Here is a 22317-nt window from a genome sequence, read left to right on the forward strand (position 1 = left end):
ATTTGAGTGCAAACACTGAGTTGAGGGACACACCAAAGGCTCAGCAGGGCCAGGGATCACCCCCAAGTGCACACTGAGGGGGTCTAGGAGGGAACAAAACCAGCTGGAAGAAGTGAAGTGGAGGAGCTAAAGGGGGATAGAGGTGTGAGATGGAGGGAGGGTGGCTTTTGGGGTGCACCTGGGCTGTTTTGACATGGAAGGTGGAGAAATGATGGGGTCAGAGGTACCAGTGAATAAAAGGATGAAGGTGATGGGACCTTGGGGGGCAGAGGGGGGGGTGCAGGGATCCATGGGGATATTTGGGACACCCAGGGTGGGTCACAGGACACGTAGGGACAACAGGGACTGCCAGGGACCGAGCAGAGGGACCCCCGGGACAACCTGTGATCCCTCAGGGGACAGGAACCCCTGGGTGCGCCTTGGGGCAAAGGGACACCCGGAGACACAGCGAGTTCCACGGGGCACAGCGGGCCCCGGAGCGGCTCTGGGGGCGCGGTGGGTCCCGGTGGATCCCGGTGGGGACGCGGGATCCGGCGGTGACCCCCGGGCCCCTCTGGCCCCGCCCACGTGCCGGCGCGGGAGGGGGCGGGGCCTCCGTCCGGCGCTCTCTGATTGGTCGGGAGGCCCGATTGATGTGCCCTCGTGACCGGCGGGGCGGGCACTTTGCGACGGCGGCGCTTGACGGCAGTGGCGGCGGCGGCGGCGGCGGGTGCGGGCCCGGGCGGGGGCGGCCATGCTGCTCACCGTGTTCTGCCTGCGCCGCGACCGCTCCGAGATCACCTTCAACCTGCAGGTGGACGCCGACTTCGAGCTGCAGAATTTCCGCGCCCTTTGCGAGCTGGAGTCCGGTATCCCGGCGGCGGAGAGCCAGGTCAGGGCCTGCCCCCGGGCTGGGAGCGGCCGTGCCCCCTTCGCCCACAGGGTTCCCCACGATCCGGTCCCGGGATCCGCCCCGGGCAGCTGGAGTTCGGGGTGGTGGGTCCCTCCCGTCCCTTCCCTCGCAGACCTTTCGGATCTGGGGACAAACACCTCGGATTTCCCTTAAAATCCCCTCGGGAGAGGGCTCCGAGTCCCTCCGGGAAGGGCTCGGTCCGCGCCCGCCGTGCAGCTGGAAGGGAGAAAATAACGTGGGTTTGTTTTCGTTTGTTTTCTGTGGTGGTTTCGGAGGAATTTGATGCTTCAGCGGGGCAGGAATTGAGCGAGGGGAGCAGAAGTCGGAGCGTGGGGAAGGTGGTGGCTCGTGGGCTCCTCAAACCGCAGGAAACGGGGCTGAAATGTTGGGAAAGGGTTTCTTTATCCCATCAAACCCCTGCCCGGGCTGGGGCGGAAAGGGCACACGGAGTCCTTTCCTCCCTTTTTGCGGCTGTGTGGGGACAGAGCAGCACAAGGATGGGGGTTCAGGGCTCGCTCGGCTGCAGAAGCGTGGCCAGGCTGTGTGGGGGGCTCTGGGCCATCTGGGCTCGTGTTCTGGGCTCAGTCCCGAGGTTCCGGCTGTTCCTCCTCGTTTCTCCTGGGCAGGGCGGTGTCGGCTCCGTTTTTCGGCTCCGGTCGTGCCTGGCAGAGTTTGTGGAGTTTAGCGGCTTTTGCTTCCCGAGCCTTTTCCCAGTCTCAATTAACAAAGTGCGTTTCCAGCCAAGCCAGGATTAGTCAGTGCTGGAAGAGCTGCTGCAGGGGCAGCCCTGGAGCTCTGGTGTCCCTCAGCCTTTGGCTTTCTCTCTGCCTTGGGAGAATCTGGTTTTTTTTGGAATGGGAGGTTGGTGAGGAGAGAGAAACAGCCTCAGAGCAGGGGTGGGAAATCCAGGCGTGGTGGATTCTCTTTTAGGAAAAAACCTCCTGATTTTGGGCAAGTGGAAAGGGAGAACTCACCTCACACAAAGGTTCTGTGCTCCAGCAGCCCTCCCCTGGCTGTGTCACAGCCACCAGTGAGCTCCCAGACCTGGGGACAGCCCCTGTGTGAGGATTCTGTGGTGGCTGTGACACATCCAAGCATAAACTGGAGCATAAACTCCTCACTGTCACCTTTGTCCCTTGTGTCACGGTGACCTGCAGCTCCGGGGCTGCTTTGGGATAACGAGGGGTCACTTCTCTGTGTATTTTTTCCAGGAGTTCCCTACAGTTTGAGTTTTTCCAGCACAGCTGACCTGTGTGGGGTGTGGGTGCTGCCAGCCCCAGGCAAGGGAGCTGTGCTTTTGTAGCTACCTCTGCCTTCCTTCTGCTCATCCATCTGCCTCTCGTGCATCATCCTGTGCCGTGGCGTGTTTTCCAGGCAGTTATTTATTGCTCCTCTCTTCTCTTTCTGCCTGGGGTTTTGAGGACCTTCAGTGGGGAGAACAGGGTGGGCAGCAGCAGGAATTTCCCCATGGAAAGGGAGCTCAGGCCTTGGCAGGGGCTGCCCATGGAGTTTTGCAGTGCCCATCCCTGGAGGTGTCCCAGGAAGGGCTGGATGTGGCACTCAGGGCTCTGGGCTGGGGACAAGGTGGGGATTGCACCTGGTGATCTTGGGGGGCTTTTCCAAGTTATAAAGATACAAGTTATCAGTGAAGCAGCTCCTTGTGTGGGAGGATTTTGCATTGTTAAACCACAAATGGGCAGTTTTGCATTTACCAAACTTGGCTGTTTTCTGCCCTCTTTCCTCAGCCAAGGTGAATGTTGTGTTGAAGGTGCTGTGCTGGCACTAGAGAGGATGAATTTCATTGTAAGGGTCATGCAGGGTGGAGTAAAGCTCTCAGTATGTGGAGGAGGGCTAATCCAGCCTTGTTCTCTGGTCTGGGCAGTGAATTCCAGGTGCTGCAGTTTGGGGTGGGGCAGGGAGCTGTGAGGTGTCTGAGGAACAGCTGTGGGCACAGGTCGGTGAGATAACAGGCAGCTGCTGGTGGCTGTGGTGATAAGAGGAGCTGGGTGAGGCGAGGGGAAATAATCTGATTTCCCAGTCTCCTCCACACAAACAAGGCTGTGGCTTTCTGGGAGAGGGGACAGGAGGCTCTCAGCAGAGCCACACTCTTCATTCCTTCCCTTCATTTATTTTCTCTCCGTGCCATGCTCGGGAACATTTGATGGGCCCGGGATCTGGGTTGATTGATGGCTGCAGGTGGTATCCAGCACTCCTGGCTGGGGTTCCCTGCTCCACGGGGAGGTTCTGCCCTCCAGCATCACACACACGAATCCGTCAGTGCCTGCATCCCGGCTGAGTCACCTCCACAAGAACCCGTGTCTGGTGCCTGCCAGCCAGCAGAACTGCCACAAACCAGACAATCAAAAGGCAGCAAAATCCAATCAGTTTGTTTGAAGAGTGGAGCAGAATGGGTCAGGAGTGGATTAATCTGTGCTGCTAATGGACATGGCGCGAGTGCCAGGCGCTTAATTCATTGTCTGGGATGTAAGGCCGAACGCTCATAAATCCAATCCCAGCAAGATGACAGAGGTAAAGCCTCACTTAAACTGATTAACTTGTCTCTTCCAGAGTGTCTGTGCAGGGAATGTGCCATTTCAGATTTGGGTGTGCTGCTGGGATTTATGACCCGCTGGCTGTCGCTGCGGCGGCGCCGACTCAGGCCAGCAACGTGAGAGGCTGTGCCAGGCTCTGCCAGCACCAGCTGCCCTTGGCCTGGGGTAGAGGCCACTTCCAAAGCCCTGAGGGGGACCTGCGTGTGAGCACACTGTCGTGCTGGGGAGGAAGCTCGTGCCTGGTTCCATCGTGTGTTTGTTTTTCTGATTCTCTCACTGGTGCCCTGTGAGGTTCTGGTCATTTCTGTTCCTCCTGCCTTGCCTTTCTGCTGTGCTACTGCCAGGTGCTACAGGCAGAGTCTGTGGAAGATGCTGAAGTGGCTGGAGTGAAGCAATGGAAGTCTGTAGTGTCAGGCAGACCTTAAGACAGGTGGCAGTTGGTTTTTTAGGATCCTGTTGGATCTGCTCCCTGTGATAGCATCAGGCAGAGCCACAGCCCGTCCACACCAGGAATGCAAAAGCTTCTCCCACATGGCTCGGCCAGTCCCAACCTGTGGGAAACGTGTTGTTGCTGAACTGGCCTTTTCCAGCCCCAAAGAGACGGGGTTTGGCTAAACAATGTGATATTTGTGAAATTGGATCGTGTGCCTGAGGGGTTTAGGCCAAGTTCTCCATAGTCTGGGCTGCTGCCAGGGCAGGAGGCGGCTGAGCCGATCTGCCTGATCTCGCTGTGCTCCACTGACAGCACAGAAACCTTTCTGTTGCCAGATACCATTGCTGGGGACCTCTGTTCCAGTTTATGTTACATTTTGGGCTTTCCTACAACTCAGGGCCTCTGCAGGTATTACAGGTCTGATGTTCATGGAAACGTTCTGTGGGGATTATTCACCTTTATCTCAGTGGGTTTTTGTTTGGTCTGTGCACCCCCTGTTAAACCAGGTTATCAAAACAGAAATGGATATGACTTTGTGTTTTGTAGTCACAAGAAGTTAATTCCCTGCATGGCCTGGTGGCAGTCTCAGGAGCAGAGCCTTTGGCTGCTCAGAGTCTGGAGAGTTGCATCACTGGAGTGAACTGGAAAGCACTGAGCTAATGACTGAGGTCCCTGTAAAACTGGTTATTCTGGGGAGCAGTGTTGTGGGAAGAGGCAGAATGAAGGATATAGGGCTGGATTATCCCTGGATTGGTGCTGCTGGCACGTCTGCACTTGGTGCAGAGTCAGGGAACGCTGCAGAAAACGTCCATGGCTTGTGTAATCGTAGAGTTTGGAGTTTGGGAATGTGGACAGACAGTCCCAGTCAAGACTTGCTTCCCTGTCATGATCTTGGCCTCTGATCAGGAGAGACTGGCCCTTCTCTGTGGTGCCAGCTGTTAAACCACAGCTGGGTTTCAGCAAGACCAGCCCCGTGCTGTCCAGCCACGAGTGTTTGAGGCCAGGCCTGTGAGGACATCACACCTTCCCTTCTGAGACTTGAGACAGATCCAGAGGATTAACTGCAATGGCTGTGGTTTTTTCTCCTATAAGGAAATAACATCTAGCTCTTTTTAACTTTTTCTCTGCTTGGTGTGGTGCTGGTGGCTGTCCTGGCACAGATTGTTTATGCGGAGCGGCCGCTGACCGACAACAACCGGTCCTTGGCCTCCTATGGCTTGAAGGACGGGGACGTGGTGATCCTGCGCCAGAAGGAGACGGTGGAGCCACGGCCTTCCATGCGCTTCCCAGGTGAGAAAGGCTCCGTGCCAGCACTGCCTGAGCCTGCAGAGGTTCATCAGCACTTACCCAGCACCAGCTCCTGTCAGCACCTTCTGCACAAAGTGCTGAGGGAGGGAGCGTGGCTGGAGTGAGTCGGGGGCTTGTAAATGACCCAGAGGGCTTCTGATTCAGTGTTTTATTCTGAGGAAGCCAATACCACTTTACTGTTCCTTTGGGGAATGTGGAGGCACTGAGTGAGGAGGTGACTGGTTCAGAACAGGCTTGGTAAAGGTGGGTGAGTTTTCCTACAAGTGCCTATTCCCTTCCTGCTGGATGTGATGGCAGAGGTGTGTGAGTGGCTCTGACCCAGGAACAGCCTCTGTGCAGGTGTGTCCTGAACCTGTCCTGTGGCACGTTCCCTGGGAAGCCACATCTTGCCAAACTCAGTGGCTTAATTGTGTGTGCATGCCCAAGGCTCTTCCAGGAATGCCTGAGTGGAGCCCTGCGCCTCTGTCCTACCTTCCACAGCCACTCCTCGCAAATCCCAGTCATAAAGTATCCCTAGAAGAGGTGCCACAGGCTGGGAAGGGTGTGGGAGCATTGCTGAGGTCCTCATCCTGCCTCAGCTGGAGGATGGGTACCTGCAATGCAGGTCTGCAGGAATGGTACTCCTTTTATTTAACCCAAGAGACTCCGAAGTGCCTCAGAGCCAGTGGGTTTAGCCCTGCAGAGTCTCTCCAAGAGGGGTTCCCATTTGTGAAGCTGGGAATAACTAGTCAGCAAGTGCATTTCAGGGGATTAAAAATGGGGCAGACAGGCGAGACCAGTTATGTAAAGGCAGCAGCGTTGCTAACCCAGTAACCCTGGACGTGGCTGCGCTGCCGACACGAGCCGCTGCTCAGGGAATCTGTTCTCGCGCAGCATCGAGGGCAGCTCGGCCTTTCCCTGGGTTTTCCAGCAGAACTGCAACCACCAAGCACCAACAGCTCTCTCTTGCTTTCAGGTCTGCCCAGGATAGATTTCAGCAGCATCGCCGTTCCCGGGACGTCCACGCAGCAGCAGCAGCAGCAGCAGCCCCCGGCGCAGCGCCCGCGCCCTTCGCCCCCGGACGCGCCCCCGTTCCCTCAGGGCCTGGAGAACCCAGCGCTGCTGCGGGAGATGCTGCTGGCCAACCCCCACGAGCTGTCCCTGCTCAAGGAGCGCAACCCTCCCCTGGCCGAGGCCTTGCTGAGCGGGGACCTGGGTGAGCTGGGCCTGCAGCTGGCTGGGCTCGGCTCCCGCGTGTCCAGGGAGCTGGGATGAGCTGCACGTTCCTTGATGGTGCAGATAAAAGCTGCCAGCTGGGAGCAGAGTTCTGCCATTTCTGGGTGTATTTCTCCTGCTTGGCATCTTTAATATCCTCTTTAATCTCAGAAATATCAGGTGCACAGATCATTTGGATGTTTGTGAGCACAAGTGACTCAGCTCCTGATTTTTGCACATTTTGCAGTGAAGGTGCTGTGTTTGCTGCATCCCAGATCCTGCTGGGCCTCAGCAGAGAGCAGCACACTCCAAACCCAGCTCTGTGCATAGTGATCACGTGCTGTGGAAGTGAACTGCAGAAAGAGAGAGGGAATGGAACAAGGAAATGGTGTCTTTTGGGAACTTTCTCAGTAGAAATAGTCATAAATGTTTAAGTTTCTGTTAATCTTGGAAGTGTCTGTGTGTTTTGGGCACAGTTGAAACCTCATCCTTCACTTCCTCTGCAGCTGATGTTGGTCCCTTGTTCTTCCTGTGGTGAAAGATTTGAACTCTGGTGCCCTTTAGGTATGAAAAGAGAGAGGAGTTTTGGGCAGCAGCAGATGAGCTCCTGAACCTCTGCAGGATGTGTAGTTGGGAAATAAATCCTGTTGAGTGAGGACAACTAAATTAAGAGAAGGAGCTTCTAACAGGAGATTTTATCCACTCTCAGGGTTACACCTGAGTGATTTCTGTTAGAAGAAACCAGAGAGGAATTTCCATGGATGTTGTCAGCCTGTTTTGTTTTTAACTCTGCCTTTAGTTCATCTCCAGAGCTGAAGGTACATTTTTGGCACTCTCAGGCTTTTCCACACATCTTGCATGTTTTCCCCATCACCCCAAGCAGGGGTGCTGCTCTTGGCACAGGAAGCCAGAGGTTAAGCCCAGGGCACCCAGAACTGGCTCTTCTGCTGCTCTGCCTGGCCTGTGCCCATCAAGCTCTGACCCAGATGTGCATTTTCAGTCCCCAGCTGCCGCATTGGGCTCTCAGGAGGAAGTGGTTTGGGCTGGTTCTGCCCTTGATGTGCTGCACTGCTGCTGCTGGGAGTGTTTGGGCACAGATCCAGCTCAGCTCCAGCTTGGATTCCCAAATATCTGCATAGATCCGTGCCCTGTGCTGTGCTGGATGAAGGCACCTGCTGTACAGAAGCCTGATTTCAAAAATCCAAGAGTCAAATATATCCAATGCCTCCCTGAGCACATAACAGCCTTTGAATCAGAGCTGATTCCTGGGAATGGCATCTCTGGAAGCAAAGCCAAACCTTCCCTGTGTGCAGACCTGCACAGACTGCCAGGTCCTTTTGGGGATGTACGTGCTCCCATTCAAGTAGTGAAAAATGGCCAGAGGCCATCTGGAAAATAGGAATTTAAAAACTGTGACTGGTCTTAAAATGGGCATTTAGACCTGGCTAACACCTCCTGCTTCCAGTGGTAGGCATTCAGCTTTAGGGATTATAATCCCTGGTTTTGCCATGTTCCTTGGGTTTGAAGGAAGTTTTGTCATTAGCCTTTGTGTGTTTTTTTTAAATCTTTTTCCCTATAAAAATGCATGTGCCAGGAAATGGAGTTTGACTGTGCAGTGTTTGGGTAGGGACATGAGGAGAGCGAGCTCTTCTCATCTCGGCAGGTTCCCAATTTTGCTGCTGATCCTCTGAGGTCCATCCGTGCTGTCCTCACAGGAAGCTTTTTTCTGTGTGCTGCTGAGCCTGTTCCTCAGCTGGCATCAAAAGAAGCGTTTGCTGTGCCAGGATTTGATTTGCAAGAGTAATTTCCAGTAAAAAGCATTTCTTTATCTCCTTGTTCCCTGCAGAGAAATTCACTAGGGTGTTGCTGGAGCAACAGCAGGACCGAGCCCGGCGCGAGCAGGAGAGGATCCGGCTCTATTCCGCTGACCCCTTTGATCTCGAGGCACAGGCCAAGATAGAAGAAGACATAAGGTAACAAAGCAAGGGCTTGGAGCAGCCTGGGACAGTGGAAGATGGCAGGGGGTGGCACTGGATGAGCTTTAAGGTTTCTCCCAACCCAGACCATTCTGGGATTGTGTGGTACGAGGTGACAGCACTGTTGTCTGTGCGTGTGATGTCAGCTGCCTGAGCTGGTCCACTCTGGAGCACTTGTGGAAAGCACATCTTCTCTTGAGAGGTGTGAGTTCAGTGCCTGGGACGTGTTTGGAATCCAAGAGCTGGGCTGGTGCTGTCTCCCAGCTGAGCTCTGCACCACAACACAGCGGTGTTTCTCCCAGCTGCCCCTGAAATTTGGTTTTGCATCCTGCTAATTGTTCTGTGTCTGGCTTATTCACTGATGAGAGGTTCTGTAGAAATGCATCCTTGCTCATCAGCTCGCTCCCTCTTGCTGCCTTCCAGATGTAATTGTGTTGGGCTGAGGCTTGATTTCTTCAGCTGAGTGCTAAATCCTGGGCTCGGTTCATGGCTGGTGGTTTTCCCCTGATAACAGAGTGTCTGTCTGGTACAGACCCATTGTTGGTCAGAACCAGAATTCACTGGTGATAGGAGTGGTTTTACATTACAGCTGACAAGGTGTTGGTGCCAGATAAACACTCAGCAATGCAGAAAACAGACATTTGTAAATAAGCAAATATTGCTCAGAGGCACAGAACGCTTCCCTTCTTCCTTAGATGAGGGACAGATAAAGACAGCAGCTGTTGGGCTGAGCCATCCCCAGATTTCACACCCCACTCAGTGACAAATGAAATGGCATCAGAATTGAAGCCTTTTCCCGTTTTTGGGGGGAGATAAAGCTGTTTTGGATGCAGTCACTATGGGTGCCCATCACGTCCAAGATTATTCTGGGGCTGTGAGGGATTTCTTGCAGAGCATTTTTTCTGTGGAATTTGCACCAAGGGCTGGTGCTCGTGTTCTTTCTGCCATTTTGCTCACCTCCCTCCTTTCCTATGCCTGGAAAAGATACCAGGGAAACCAAAGGATTTTAATGTTCAGCTGCTGTGTGGGATTCCAGTGATGCAGTTATTGCCAACATCTTTGTGTACTCTCAGCATGACTAATGAATCCACAGGTCTTTTGCTCTGAGTTCTCGGGGTTAACGTGGATGGCAGGTTCCTGTTGGCAACACAAGGCTGTCAGGAGCTGAGGTGTGAGTTAGGCAGGGGTTGGAGGGGGCAGTGGCTGCTGGGGAGTGACTCAGTGTCTCTGGACTGAGATCATTCCTAGCATTCAGCTCCCAGGTCTGTGTTTCACTAAGGAAGCAGCCTTTGCTGTGGTTTAAATGTGTTTTTAAAAGGTGAGCAGCAGCAGGTGGGATTTCCAGGTCTGTCTGTGAGTCACAGCAATGTTACAAAGTCTGGTTGACATAAATATTTTGATTTTTCTCTCTCTTCTCCACAAAACTCAGGCAACAAAACATTGAAGAGAACATGACGATAGCGATGGAAGAGGCACCCGAGAGCTTTGGGCAAGTGGTGATGCTCTACATCAACTGCAAAGTCAATGGACACCCTGTGAAAGCCTTTGTGGACTCAGGTGCTTTCTCCACACTCTGTCACTGAGGGCAACAGTAAACATTCCAGTAGTTTTCCCAAAGAATTCTAGAATAAAACACTGCATGACAAGATTTTGGAGCACTTTACTGAGCCCTGAGCACAGCCTGGGTGAGCAAAGCAGGTTGTTGAAAGAAGCAGTGTGGGAACACCCTGGATTAGAGCTCCTGGGAGTTTCTGGGACCTCCATGCCTGGAGGGTCACTGCCACATGTGTGTGTCCTATCCCATTTTGCAGACAGGGATTTCTCCTTTAATGTGGTGGTTCCCATCCACACCCTGCAAGGGGAAGTTCTTGGGGTTGTTCCATCCCTGCAGTACTGGTCAGTGCTGACCCATGTGTGGGCAGCCAGGTCAGCACTGTGGGGTTCACAGGAAGCAGGTGGGGTTCACAGGGGCAGGTGGGTTTCCCAGCCACTGAGTGCTGGATCTTACGCCCTTCCAGGAGAAAATAAAAGTTTATGCTGAGGATTTAACATGAGGTGTGTTGCTGGTAGGTGCCCAGATGACCATCATGAGCCAAGCCTGTGCTGAAAGGTGCAACATCATGAGGCTGGTGGATCGGCGGTGGGCTGGCATTGCTAAGGGTGTTGGGACACAGAAAATCATTGGCAGAGTGCACTTAGGTAAGTTCTGGCATTTTTGGGGCAGCTTTTTGGGGGGTGACTGCATTACCTGCAGTCTTGGCACTGAGGATCAGTGCTTTAATTGTTAGGAGATCCTGCAAAGTAAAATCAAAGTGCATCTGCAGTGTGTTTGTCTTGGGCATTCTTGGGAACTCTGTTTTCTGTCTCATTTAATGCTGTATTTTAATGGCATTGCTGTAACACTTGGAGGTGAGGGAGTCCTAGCTCCTCACGTGTACAGATGTCTGGGGGCAAAACCCAAGGTGAATGTGGAACACCCCCCCTGTTTTGGCTGGGACTGCTGAGCAGGATGAGCTACTCAGGAAAGGTTCCAGCACAGGACAGAGTTTGCTGTTCCTTTGCAAGGAGAAGCTCTCTCTGTGCACCTTTTCTGGATGGAGGACGTTGTCCTTATTACTGAAAAATCAATTCTGTTTGCTGTTGCTGCTGCTTAGACTTGTGCTCTAATAATCTGTCTGCAAGCCCTTAAGCTTGGAGGGTCAGGGAAGCAGGACTCAAGGCTCTTAGGCACATCAGCTTTTAAAAGAATTAATCTGGGACCGTGGCAGGCCTGGCAGTCCTGGGGCTTGCACAGGGCCAGACATTCTGTGCCCAAGACAGTGCATCAGAGTGTTGGTTTCAGATTCACCCAGACCTTTCCCTGGAGGTGGAAGAGCAGAAGGCTCCATTTAGTTGTGCTGAAGTGGGAATTTCTCTCCCTTGTGTTTCAGCTCAGGTGCAGATCGAAGGGGATTTCCTGGCATGCTCCTTCTCAATCCTTGAAGAGCAGCCCATGGACATGCTCCTAGGACTGGATATGCTTAAGAGGCATCAGGTATCAAAATCTCTTTTGAAACAGTTGCCTGGCTCTTGCAGGTTTAGTGAGAAGTGCAACATAAATGCCTCTCCTGTGAACTTGTAGGATTTTCCTGGGGAGAGTTGACGGTGGATTATTTTCCAGCCTGGAAGTGCGAACATTGCATCCATCATGGACAGCTCTAGGGTGTCTGGCTGCTGCCTGGAGCTCTTTGCTCTGATCACAGATGTGCAGAGCTTTCCAGCTGAATGATTTATTACAAATTGAGTCAGACAGGGCCCTTTGGTTGGAGCTGATCCTTCTGGCCCACCCTCACCTGCAGGGAGCCGCTCCTGTTGGAGGCAGATTGCCCGACCTGGAGTCTCCCTTTCCCTCTGGGAGCTGCCTGGCTCCTGATGTGGTGATGCTCTTTTGCAGTGCTCCATTGATCTCAAGAAGAACGTTCTGGTGATTGGCACCACGGGCTCCCAGACCTCGTTCCTGCCCGAGGGCGAGCTGCCCGAGTGCGCGCGGCTGGCGTACGGCGCGGGGCGCGACGACGTGCGGCCCGAGGACATCGCTGACCAGGAGCTTGCAGAGGCAATACAGAAATCTGTAGAGGAAGCAGGTACCGGCAGGAGCCCAGCTGAAATAGGAATCTCTGCTTTTTATTTTTTTTGCTGCATGTCAGGATGTCTGTGAACAGTTCTCCTTCCAGTTCCTGGGAGCAGCATCAGCCAGGAAGGGATGGAGAGAAGGGGCTTTATTCTTGCTTGTGGTCTCTGAGTGCACTTCTGTCTTCCTTTCTGGGCTGCAAAACCTGCACAAAGGCACTTGGGGTTGTTTGCTGGTTATTTTGTGCTCTCCCTGCAGCTTCCCACCTGCGGTTTCCTGCCTTTCAAGGTGTGGAGGTTAATGGTTGTCTGTGGCTGGGATTGTGCTGTAGTGCCCAGCAGGGAGGTGGCTCAGCTGTGGTGCTGCTGCAGCTTTGGGGAGGCTCCCAAAACCTTGCTCTTATTGGCTGCACCACATAAAAATAGAGCAGCTGGAGCAGTGACAGAAGTTCATGACAATTTTTAGAATTCGCACTATTTCAGCATTTTTCCCTGGAATGGTGCTCGTGCCTTTGGAGGGGGAATTGCTTCCTTGCAGTTGCTCTAAGGTTCAAAAGCTGAATTCATGTCCTCAGCCTTAAATGTGACCTGCTTTGAGAACTTACACCCTCCTGCAGTTTTGTTCCCTGTATCCCTGGAGTCCAAACACTGCACAGATGTGGTGGCTACGTGGAACTTTGCTAGCTGCAAAATTTAGTGAAGTGATTTTATTTTCAGGCAAAATAGCTGAAAGCTGAGCTATGAGACAAAAACAGTCTGAAACTCAAATTTTCTGTTCAACTCCTCCCTTAATTCAGCTTTTAGCTGAAGGGAATATTCATTATTTTTCCCTCCTGTTCCAGAGAAGCTGTGAATACCTCAGGATTTATTCCTTAAGCCTTTTCCAAAACTTGTGAAGATAACATTTTATATCCAAGAGTTCTCTAGAGACCTTTGAGTTTTACTGCTCATTTTTTCTCTGAAAGAATGCAGTAAATTCTGCTTCCTACACACATGTAGAACTCTTTGCTGGGTCAGGTTTAAGCTGAGCATGTTTTCCTGCTAATTTTTGACTCTAGTGTGCCCATATATATATATCTAGTTGAAATGCACTGAAATTTTTTTTTAATGCTTCCCAGTTACTGTTTGACAGCCCAAAGAGTAAACAGTTTGTTACAAATAATGAAGTTGATAACATTAAGGGGAACACAGGACTGCACTTACTGCTCCCTTTGGCCAATTTTCTTGAATGTAAGTTTTTCAGAAAAGTTAAAAACCTCAGAAGGAAAGTCTGGTTTTAATAAACCAGTAAGAAACAGTTTAAAGTGGGACTTTTCTAGCCAAATTTGAATGTCTGTTAACTGAAGTTGCAGCCAGTAGAGAGAGACACAAACATGGGTTTGACCTTGTGATTGTGTTTTGATGTCGCTCAGGCTCAGGAGCTTGGGCTCTTGTCTGTTCCCACAGCCTGGCAGGTGTAAATATTAGTTCTGTTCCTGTTAAAACCTGGAGCCTGATGGAGCCTGGGTTAGCTTTTGGAATAGATTTCCCCTTTGAATGAGGCTTTGCATATGTTACAGTTGGTTGAAAGAGAACTAAATAACAAGCAAACCTCAGCCCAAACTATGAGTCTTTATAATAAAAGCATTTTAGACAAGGTTTTTAAACAGAAAAGTGCCAGAAATGTCTTAAATCCAAGCTGCTTATGTACCACATATGGTTCTAAGGACCATGAGGCTTTGTTCAGGCTGGTCAGCACTCGGACACTTCCCGTTGATGCTGAGCCCTAGAGGAATGTAAAAGATTTATGGGAATAGGAAATCCATTTTGTGTGTTCATTTAATTCTCATAGAACACCGAGGCACAGAACTAAAGTGCTCTTGTTCAGATTGCCTGGGACAGTCCTGACAGTTCTAAACACAGTACCAGCCTCTGGCCCATAGGCTTTTGTTGGCTGTATCCTAAAATGTCAGCACATTCCCTCTTTCTCTCTTCCAAAACTTGAGTTGCTACTAGGTGGTACCAAGAAAACCAGGAAAGGAAAAACCAGAAAACGGAAGAAGAACAGAAGGAGAATGTGATGCAGCTCCAAAGAAGCTCAGCTCCCCACAAGACGTGTGTTCTTTTCTAGCAGCAGGAATTTTTGCTGGCTTCCAGGAGATGGTACAACACAAAGGGCTGCCTGCACCTGGAGGCTATTAAAATGCTTGTTTTGAGTGCACCTGGATTATTCCTGAACTTTATTTAATCCCTGGAAGCCCACTTTAGGGAACCTTATGATTGCTGTCAGCTGCCTTGCTGGTGATTAGCACCTATGGAAGGCAGCTGAGGTGGTGGTGGAGTCCTGGTGGGGTTCACTGTGATCCAGGACTCGCAGGTCCTTTTTTACCTCTGAGGACTTGATGCTCTTTTGTGCCAATTTCCCCTCACTGGGGAACTCGGTGATCATGGAGGATTGACAAACCTGGCAGCAGAACTGGAGCTGTTTTGCTGAGGAGGAGGTGAAGCCAGGCAGTTCATCCCACACACACCTTTTCATCCAGGCAGCCTCAGTCCAAATCTGCCACCACAAACAACTCAGGCTGTTCCTGGTACAGACAGCAATTTATTCCTGATGGTGCACATTGCAGGGAAGAGTTTGTTCCTGGTTTTAGCTGGATCAATATCCCTGGTGGGGCTGGGACTCCACACCTGTGGCTACCTGAGGAGAAGGATGACACTGAGGAGTGCTTGGCAGAAAACCTGCTCCTGCTGCTACCTGAATGCAAATCCCTGATGTGTCTGATCAGACCCTTATTAACGATCCAGCAGCTCAGAAGACAGTTCTGCTTCCTCCCTCAAGGGTTGGTTTGGGAGCACAGAGCATGAACGTGATCATTCCATACAGAAACAGAAAGAATCCCTCTGGTTTTCATCCATATCCTCTGTCACAAAGCTCTTTGCCACCCTTAGGAAAAATGAGTGGCACCTTAGAGCAGTGGGTGGTGTCATGGCAGGTACTGCACTGGTTTTAGTTCACAGAGGATTAAAGGAACAAGGCTGAGGACAGAAAAGCAGATTGCTGTTGTGGAATTTAAAGGGAATCATGGCTGGAGGTGTAGGCATGGCAAGCTGTGCCCCAGTACTCCTGTTAAAAGAGACTCCAGGAAAACCAGCTGTGTGTGTTTAAGACCTCTGAGTTTGGGAAAGGGCAGCAAATCACAGAGCACAGAGCTTGGGTGTGTGATCATGGGCAGACAGGGCTGTGGTGTCGGGACACGTGCTCCTGCAGAGGTCGTGTGAGTGATTTAACAAGTGCAAGAGCACTGATACATCAGCAAGATCAGACTGTCAACAAGATACGGTCACTTAATCTCCCCTGATAACCACAGCCAGTGTTTGGTGCTTCTGATAGAGATCTGCAATTCATCTGCTCTCTGTGAGGACAAGGAAGCAGCAAGCTGGGCTTGACTTCTGGCTGCTCCTCATTTGCTTTGCTCTTCCCAGCCTTGGGCAGCAGTTCTTCCGGGGGATTTCCTTCCCCCTACAATCTGTACACTTCCCTTTTGCAGACAGCTGGTACTTGGACACCTTCTCATGGCTCTGATGGCACTGCTGGGAACACAACCCAAGAACTGTGTTGCCATCTCAGTTCCCATGTCCCTGAAATGTGTCTCCTGAGTATCAGCAGCCAAAGGGAGAACAGATGTGTACAGCCCTAGACACATGTGTTATACTGTGTAGAGTTTACCAAGTGTCTGGTATCACCCACAGACTGCTCTGTGGTGTAGGCAGTACAGAACAGCCTTTAAATTGTGCTCTGGCAGAGTTATTCTTGCCTTGATGTGCCAAACTCACCAGGCAGAATCTTCCTGGGAGGCAGGAGCTCCTGCAGCCTCTGTGCCATTGTGCTGGGCAGGAGGGGAGCTGTGCAGGACTGTAACCATGCATGGTGTGTGCTCTGAATGCTAACACAAGTTTGGTGTGTTTGTTTCCTAATCCAAACAGAACGTCGGAAGCCTTGATGCATGTAGTGTGTGTTTACTGCAGCTGGAGTGGGCCACAGACCAGGTATTTAGAGCCACCTGTTCCAGTTTGTGCTGCATGGTGTGAACGGTGCTTCTGCTGTGTCCTGACTGCTCCTTTCCTTCTGTTTTCCATAGAGAATAGTGACAAAGAAACTACCTCACTGGAAATGCCCTCATTACCAGCTTCTGATGGGTTTCAAAATCCAGTCCAGTCTTCAGGACTAAATTCCAAGATCTGTAATCCCACAAATCAATTACTTGATCGTTCTGTCTCTGCCCCTGCTTCAATTTGCTCATCTGAATCCAGCCTCACAGAGCCCATTGATCCTAGAGCCGTCAAGACTTCCGACTCTTCACCTGAACACCAGATAACCCCAGAAAAAGAGCATCCTCTGGTATTACAGCATCATTCCAATAGCTCTTCCTCAGCAAATAATGACCCCTCTTCGCACACCAGAGATGGAACCTGCTCCAATCCAGCTTGCCTTTCACAGAAGACACTCAAAGAAACATTTAGTGCTGACATTTTAAAGGAATGTAATGCTAAAGGACAAGATCATGGTCAGGAACTTCCTCTGGAAGTGGCAAAAGTCAATTTGGCTGACACTGCTGCCAAGCACAGGCAGGATAAAGATGTCTTTCTGTCTTCAGAGCAGGAGCAAAAATATGAGCTTCCTACAGACCATCGGATGTGCAAAGAGCCAGAAAAGGAACATCTTGAGCAGCAAACTGAGACAACTGACCCAGAACCTCCTAGCTGTGTTGGTGGGGTTGAGAAACCTGCTGTGGCAGAAGCCAAACAGCCAGAAAATCCTCCCATGGAAATGAGAGCTGGACTGGAGAGAACAGGTCTTTCCTGTGTGAAAGGGAGTATCCAACTGTCAGCTTCCTGTAGCCATGTGCACGTGGAAGCCTCCATGGAAATAGATGCAGTGGCTGCAGCTGAAGGGCAGAGCTCGGCAAGGCAGCAGGGGCAGCAGACTGAGAACAGACATGTATCCAACCTCAACTCAGAGGCCTTCTCCATGGAGGTGGAGTTGCTGAAGTCTCCGTCCTTGAGTGATCCGCTCTCCACCAGTGATGTCCTGCAGTCTAAAAGCACTGGTGAAATCCCTGCAGAGTATCATGAGTCAGCTAATTTGGCAGCAGACAGCTCTTCCCCTTCCAGCACCCAACAGCTGGACACAGATCCAGGAAGACCTTCAGAAGAACCATGTTTCCCTCTAGCATCAGCCTTGAAAGAGCTTCACAAACTCTTGGTTATCAGTCGGAAAGGAGAATGCAAGATCCTTGCCTCTGAAGTCTCCCAGCTGGAAATGGTTCCCAGAGAGCCAGCAGTGCAGCAGAAGGGGCTTCCTGAAGGCGAGCAGGAAGGCTCGGATCCAGCCAGCCAGAAACAGAGCTGTTCCTCTGCTGAGGTGAGCTCTGACCCTGGAGGAGCAGAGGGGAGCCAGCCTTGTGATTCTGGCAAAGAGCACATCAGCACCCTGCCCATCAGTCCTGGGCAGCCTGTGCTCAGGGGAGGTGCTTTAGAGGGGCAGAAGGGTTCAGGTAAGAGCGATGTGGTCATGCTGAAGTCTGCAGCCACCCCTGGCCAGCAGCAGAGCCCAGAGCAGAGGGAGGTTTCGGCAGGAGGTTCTCATTCTCAGAGTCCACCTAGTCCAACTCTGGAGCACAGCACACCCATTTCCTCCACACCTGCTTCAGATGAAGGAGCACCACAGGACACTCAGAGCCTGTTCACAGGAGCTCCTGGGAGAAGTAGCAGTGCTGCTCCTGCAGGTCCGTGGCCGGTGGGTGGGAGTGAGGAACCACCGCTGAGCCCCCCAGCTGCCTACACCAGACTGACCACAGGGGCTTCTCCACCCCCTGCTTTCCCTGAGGGTGATGTCGGCCGGATCCTTAGTGCTGGTTTTACCCCACAGGAGGCTCTCCAGGCCTTGGAACAAGCAGGTGGAAATGCAGATCTTGCTCTTCTCATTTTGTTAGCCAAGAGCATTGTTGTTCCCACATAACTGTGGAAGAGGGAGCTGACTGGGGGATCTTTTCTTCTACAGGAATATCTCAATTGCACACCACAATGGACGAGCAGAATGTTGAGCCAGATTTTTTTAATTATTTGCAGCCAAAGTAACACATTGCTTCTGTTTCACTCGTTAGATTTGGGCTTTGAAAGGAAAGAAAATGTCCTTGCATTGTGTGGACAGGATAGTTTTTAATCATGTATACTGGATTAAAGCTACTGGTTTTATTTAAATGTACAATTTTAGAATAACCTGCAGTGATAGGAATAAGAAGCAGCAGCCACTGCGCTCACTGCCCTGTCTGGCACAAAGCAGGTTGTGATGGGAATTGGACACAGGTGCACAGGAGGGGAGGTGCACACCGAGTCCAGTGTGGAATCTGCATTTGTTGCAGCTCCTTGGAACCCAACATCCAGCTGTTGAAATTATTCTTGCAGCTACTGAAGGTGTGTAGATGCTCATGGATGTGTAAGGCTTTGCCAGAGGAGCAAAGGGGTTTTTTGGGAGTGTGGGTTTTCGTGTGTGCACGGGGAAGGCTGATGCTTATTTTTGCCAAACCCTTTTATGCTTTGATTTAGAGCTGGACTCAATGATTCTTATGTGTCCCTTCCAGCTTAGAATATTCTGTGATGCTCTTGGGCCAGTGTGTTCCAGTTTACAACATGGGGATAGAAGAAGGGAAGGGATAGAATTTGGTGCTACCAAAACTTACACATTTTAACTTACTTGGAGATGTGCTGGTATTAACTGTAGGGATGGGGGGGAGGGAGAAGGAGTATTGACATTTTTTTCTAGCCTTGCCCTCATCATGTTTTTCCTCATGCAAAAAGAACAAGCTCAACCAGTTTGAGGCTAAACCTTAATGATGAATTTCCTTAACAAACCAACCGTGTGTTATGGCTCTAAATCTCCCTGTGCCCAGGGAGGAATGAACTTCATCTCAGTGGCTCCAAGCAGGGCTGGGATGGGAAGAAGGAAGAATCTGCTTTGCTGTGGTTTGTCTGGATGTCCAGGGTTGATTGGCCTCTTGGCTGTGGATTGCTGTGCTTGGGGTGCTGATCTTGGACCTCCTCAAGAGTGAGGGCTCCATTTGTTCAAGTGCATTGATGTGGCTTCTGCATTACAACCATCATGGCCTTCTGGGCTATCTCAGGTGAGTCACCTGAGTGCTGAGGCCTCACTGAGGCTGTGCTGTAGGAAGCCCTTTCCAGATGCTTTTTTGAGGGGGAAGAACTCCTTTGTGATGCTCTGCAAAGTCACAAAGCTCTGTCAGGGCTGGGGACAGGAAAGGAAAGCATGGCTGAAACCAAATTTTAAGTAGGAGCTTTGATTTAGTCCCATATCTCAGAAGTGGCTTTGTGTTAGGTGTTTGTCTTGAACTTAACACGTTGAGCTAAACCTGGAGCAATGGCTCAGCAGCACCAGACATTTTTGTTCATGGCTTCCATGTGGTGTTGTCGTTGTCTCAGGCCTGGTGTCCTGGTGTTTGTGTTCCCTGTTGCTTTAGCAGGTCTCCTGTGTGTGTGCTAGGCTGTTTTTATGCAGGTGGCATTTAAAAACAACACAGATTTGGTTTCATCTGTCACCTCACAGGAGTTTGTGCTGTCATTGAGTGCTGGTGTCAGATTTGCCTCAGACACTTGGGCAGCCTGGAGATCCTTTGGAGTAATAAAGGGCTTTTAGGCATTCCACTGTCAAATGGAGCTTCTCTGTGAGCTGGGATGGTACCATCCAGACCTGCAGCTCCCAGACAGGTCTGGTTTATACCCCTCTGCTTGTGGTGCCAGCAGCAGGCTCTGCTCCGTGTGGGAAGCAGTGCTTGGCTGTCTGGAGCAGGACCTAGTGACTCACTTGAGGCCCTGCTCAAAATGAGTTACTGAGGCCAGACAACAGCTTTCTCATCTTCACCAGGCAGGTGAAGGTTTGGTTTAATATTCTCCTTGCAATGAGCACCTCAAATCAGAGGAAGACCCTCTGTGAAGGGCAATGCTTGAGCTGGTAGCAGGAGTACAGTATCAGCAGGTCTCTCTAGAAGCCTTAGGAAATAGGATCTATCAGCCCCATTCCTGTCTGCATCTGGTTCACCATCAGAAGCAGCAGCAGTGAGGCTCCAGATCCAGAGTGACTTCAGATGGCTGAACCTGCTCCTGATTCACACTGCAGGGCTTGGTGAGGTGGCCCTGGGAGCAAAGTAACCCAGGAGCCAGGGGCAGGTTGGCTCTCTTGGATGCAGGAGAGCTGTACCTGCACCCTTCCCCTCCAGGTGGATCTACTGCCAGCTGCTTGGAGCAGTAGATGTTGGCTACTCAGTGTTGGCTACTCAGTGTTAGCCTGTTGTATCTCTGTTTTAGAAGCTGTTGCTCAGCTGGCCCAAGTGGTGCTGCTCTGCACCAAGCTGGTGACAGGCTCTGCTCTCACAGCCACGCTGACTTAGGCTGTGCATACAGAATTTATGCTATAAAAGCTTTAGAGCATCAACCAATCTGCTTCAATTCTCACTTTTATTCCTTGTCAAATAAAAGTTTTGAATCCCACCTTTCTGCCAAAGCTGTATGGGAGCATTTATCTATAGTAACTCTCTCCAAACTGCTAGAAACAAACCCTGACCCCCAACTGATAAATATTTCTAAAACTCTTTTATCAAGTAGGTCCAAGCCTGGTGATTTAAATCTCTTCATTTTCAAGCCTTGCTTTGAGTGAATGGCTATGTCCTGCTAAATTAGTGAATAATATTTTTAGGAGCAAGATTTAGTAAAAAATCGAGGCAGTGGTGAGTACTTAAGGTTAAAATAATATGTAATAGAGTGTGTGTATAGCAAACTCTGTCCAAAAGTTGTCTTTGTTTCAATGTGTGTCCTCTCTGCTGCATGCACACACACACACACACATCCTCTGTTCAGCCTCTGGCAGTCCCTGTGCTGGTCCCTGTGCTGACCTGGCCCAGAGTGGGAGTGTTTATAGGAAAGGAGGGATGGCAGAGTGCTATGGCTTATTGGCTACAGCAGGGGATAAAGGTACCACCAACAGCTGTTTGGGTTTCCAAGGAGCCAGGTATTCCGGCCTAAAATCAGGCACTTCATTCTTTTCTCTTCCCCCTCCTCATTAACCACTGCTGCAGTGTGCTAATGTCAGCTCACTTAACAAAGGGATTTCACCAGGGAAGTCCAGCTCTAGAGAGTAAAGCAGTGCTTGTAAACTGCTTTGTAAAGCTGCCAGCACCTATGGGGACACATGTGGGTCTGTAGAGCTTTTATAGGTGTGCCCTGGAGCCACTTGTGGTTTCTGAGATTTACTTTTTTCCTTAAAAATACTGAAGAAATTCACCTGGCCTCTTTGTGACTGCGTGTTTGTGTACACGAGGCCATAGGTGAACACAGAGGTGATGTTTAGTGGAATCCCAACATCTGGAAGTTTCTGGGCATGGGTGATTCTGACAAGAGGAGGGAATATTCCTGGTGACCATTCCTGGCACGTTTACCTGTTGCAGGACAGAGCTGAGCTGTTACCGTGACAATCTCTGCCTCCTTGCTGTGTATGTTTAACTTTGGATGTAGACACTCGGTCTCCAGGACTGTTAACCTTGTATGTCCTCCATGTTCTCCTCTTCCATCTCTCCCTCTTGCCGTCTCTTCTCAAAAGTAGCAATATTTAAGTGTACTTGCTCAACTTCAGTTTTCTGTAAAACTATGCCATTGATGAACAACAGGAGGAGCCAGTCCTAGAGGCTTCTTCACCAGACTTGGACTTCCTGCCAAACAGCTGCCCAGAACTCTAACAGAAATTCAAAGAGGAGAAATCCAGAGGTGTTTCTGCCTGCCTCTCTTGGATGCCAGCTTGGGAAACGAGGTCAGTTTCACGTACATCATTCCCCTCTGAAGCACTTAAGAGATTTCTTCCTGCACTGTGTAGACGAGGCTTAGTCCATGATCCAAAGCACAGCGGTTTGGGTCACACTTTGACTGATGCTTCAGAGTTTTACAGACTCACTTAGGGAACTTGAGGGAATCAATACTCAGGAATCCTAAAGCTGGTTGCATTTTGTGTCATTGACTCTTGTGGGTTGAACACACTGCGGCCTCGCAGGCGGCTGAAGAGAGGAGTGGGTGTGTCATCAATGGGATGTGGTTCTGCCCAAAGTAATACACACTTGATTCTTTTTTTGATTTTTTTTAATATTGGGGGACTGTTTATCAACAAATTATGTGTAAAAAAATTTGATATTTAAAAAAAAATGAATAAACACTTTATCATAATGTTGCTTGGTAGGTCTATCTGTATTTCTGAAGTTGGCAGCACTGCACTCAAATGCTTCACTACCATTTTTCCCAAAGCCAATGGATTTT

The 22317-nt window shown here is 50.7% G+C and overlaps 1 protein-coding gene across 4 annotated transcripts; it reads left to right on the forward strand.

The window, feature by feature from the left end:
* The first annotated feature begins 682 nt into the window (after positions 1 to 682).
* Positions 683 to 22227, forward strand: LOC107213541 (protein DDI1 homolog 2). 4 transcript variants are annotated; one of them, XM_015648067.3, is made up of 10 exons: positions 684 to 871; positions 5038 to 5167; positions 6141 to 6380; positions 8226 to 8352; positions 9785 to 9912; positions 10426 to 10554; positions 11286 to 11389; positions 11789 to 11978; positions 15931 to 15993; positions 16086 to 16202. In XM_015648067.3, exons 1-9 carry the CDS (start codon positions 734 to 736, stop codon positions 15945 to 15947), a joined length of 1203 nt encoding a protein of 400 aa, XP_015503553.1. In that variant the 5' UTR covers positions 684 to 733; the 3' UTR covers positions 15948 to 15993; positions 16086 to 16202. The 4 variants fall into 4 exon arrangements, with proteins under 4 accessions (XP_018864288.1, XP_015503553.1, XP_015503550.1 ...); XM_019008743.2 differs by lacking the exons at positions 15931 to 15993; positions 16086 to 16202 and adding an exon at positions 13950 to 14170 and having other exon boundaries at positions 683 to 871; XM_015648064.3 differs by lacking the exon at positions 15931 to 15993 and having other exon boundaries at positions 688 to 871; positions 16086 to 22227.
* The last annotated feature ends 90 nt before the right edge of the window (positions 22228 to 22317 follow it).

This window comes from Parus major, chromosome 21, assembly GCF_001522545.3.
Source record: "Parus major isolate Abel chromosome 21, Parus_major1.1, whole genome shotgun sequence".
Lineage (NCBI taxonomy): Eukaryota > Metazoa > Chordata > Aves > Passeriformes > Paridae > Parus > Parus major.

Bases quoted from the DNA above. Each gene is read 5' to 3' on its own strand.
- LOC107213541 (XM_015648064.3), top strand. From the start codon at position 734: ATGCTGCTCACCGTGTTCTGCCTGCGCCGCGACCGCTCCGAGATCACC. The intron at 10,555-11,285 runs GTAAGTTCTGGC...CTTGTGTTTCAG, and splicing joins CATTGGCAGAGTGCACTTAG to CTCAGGTGCAGATCGAAGGG. The intron at 11,979-16,085 runs GTACCGGCAGGA...TGTTTTCCATAG, and splicing joins GAAATCTGTAGAGGAAGCAG to AGAATAGTGACAAAGAAACT.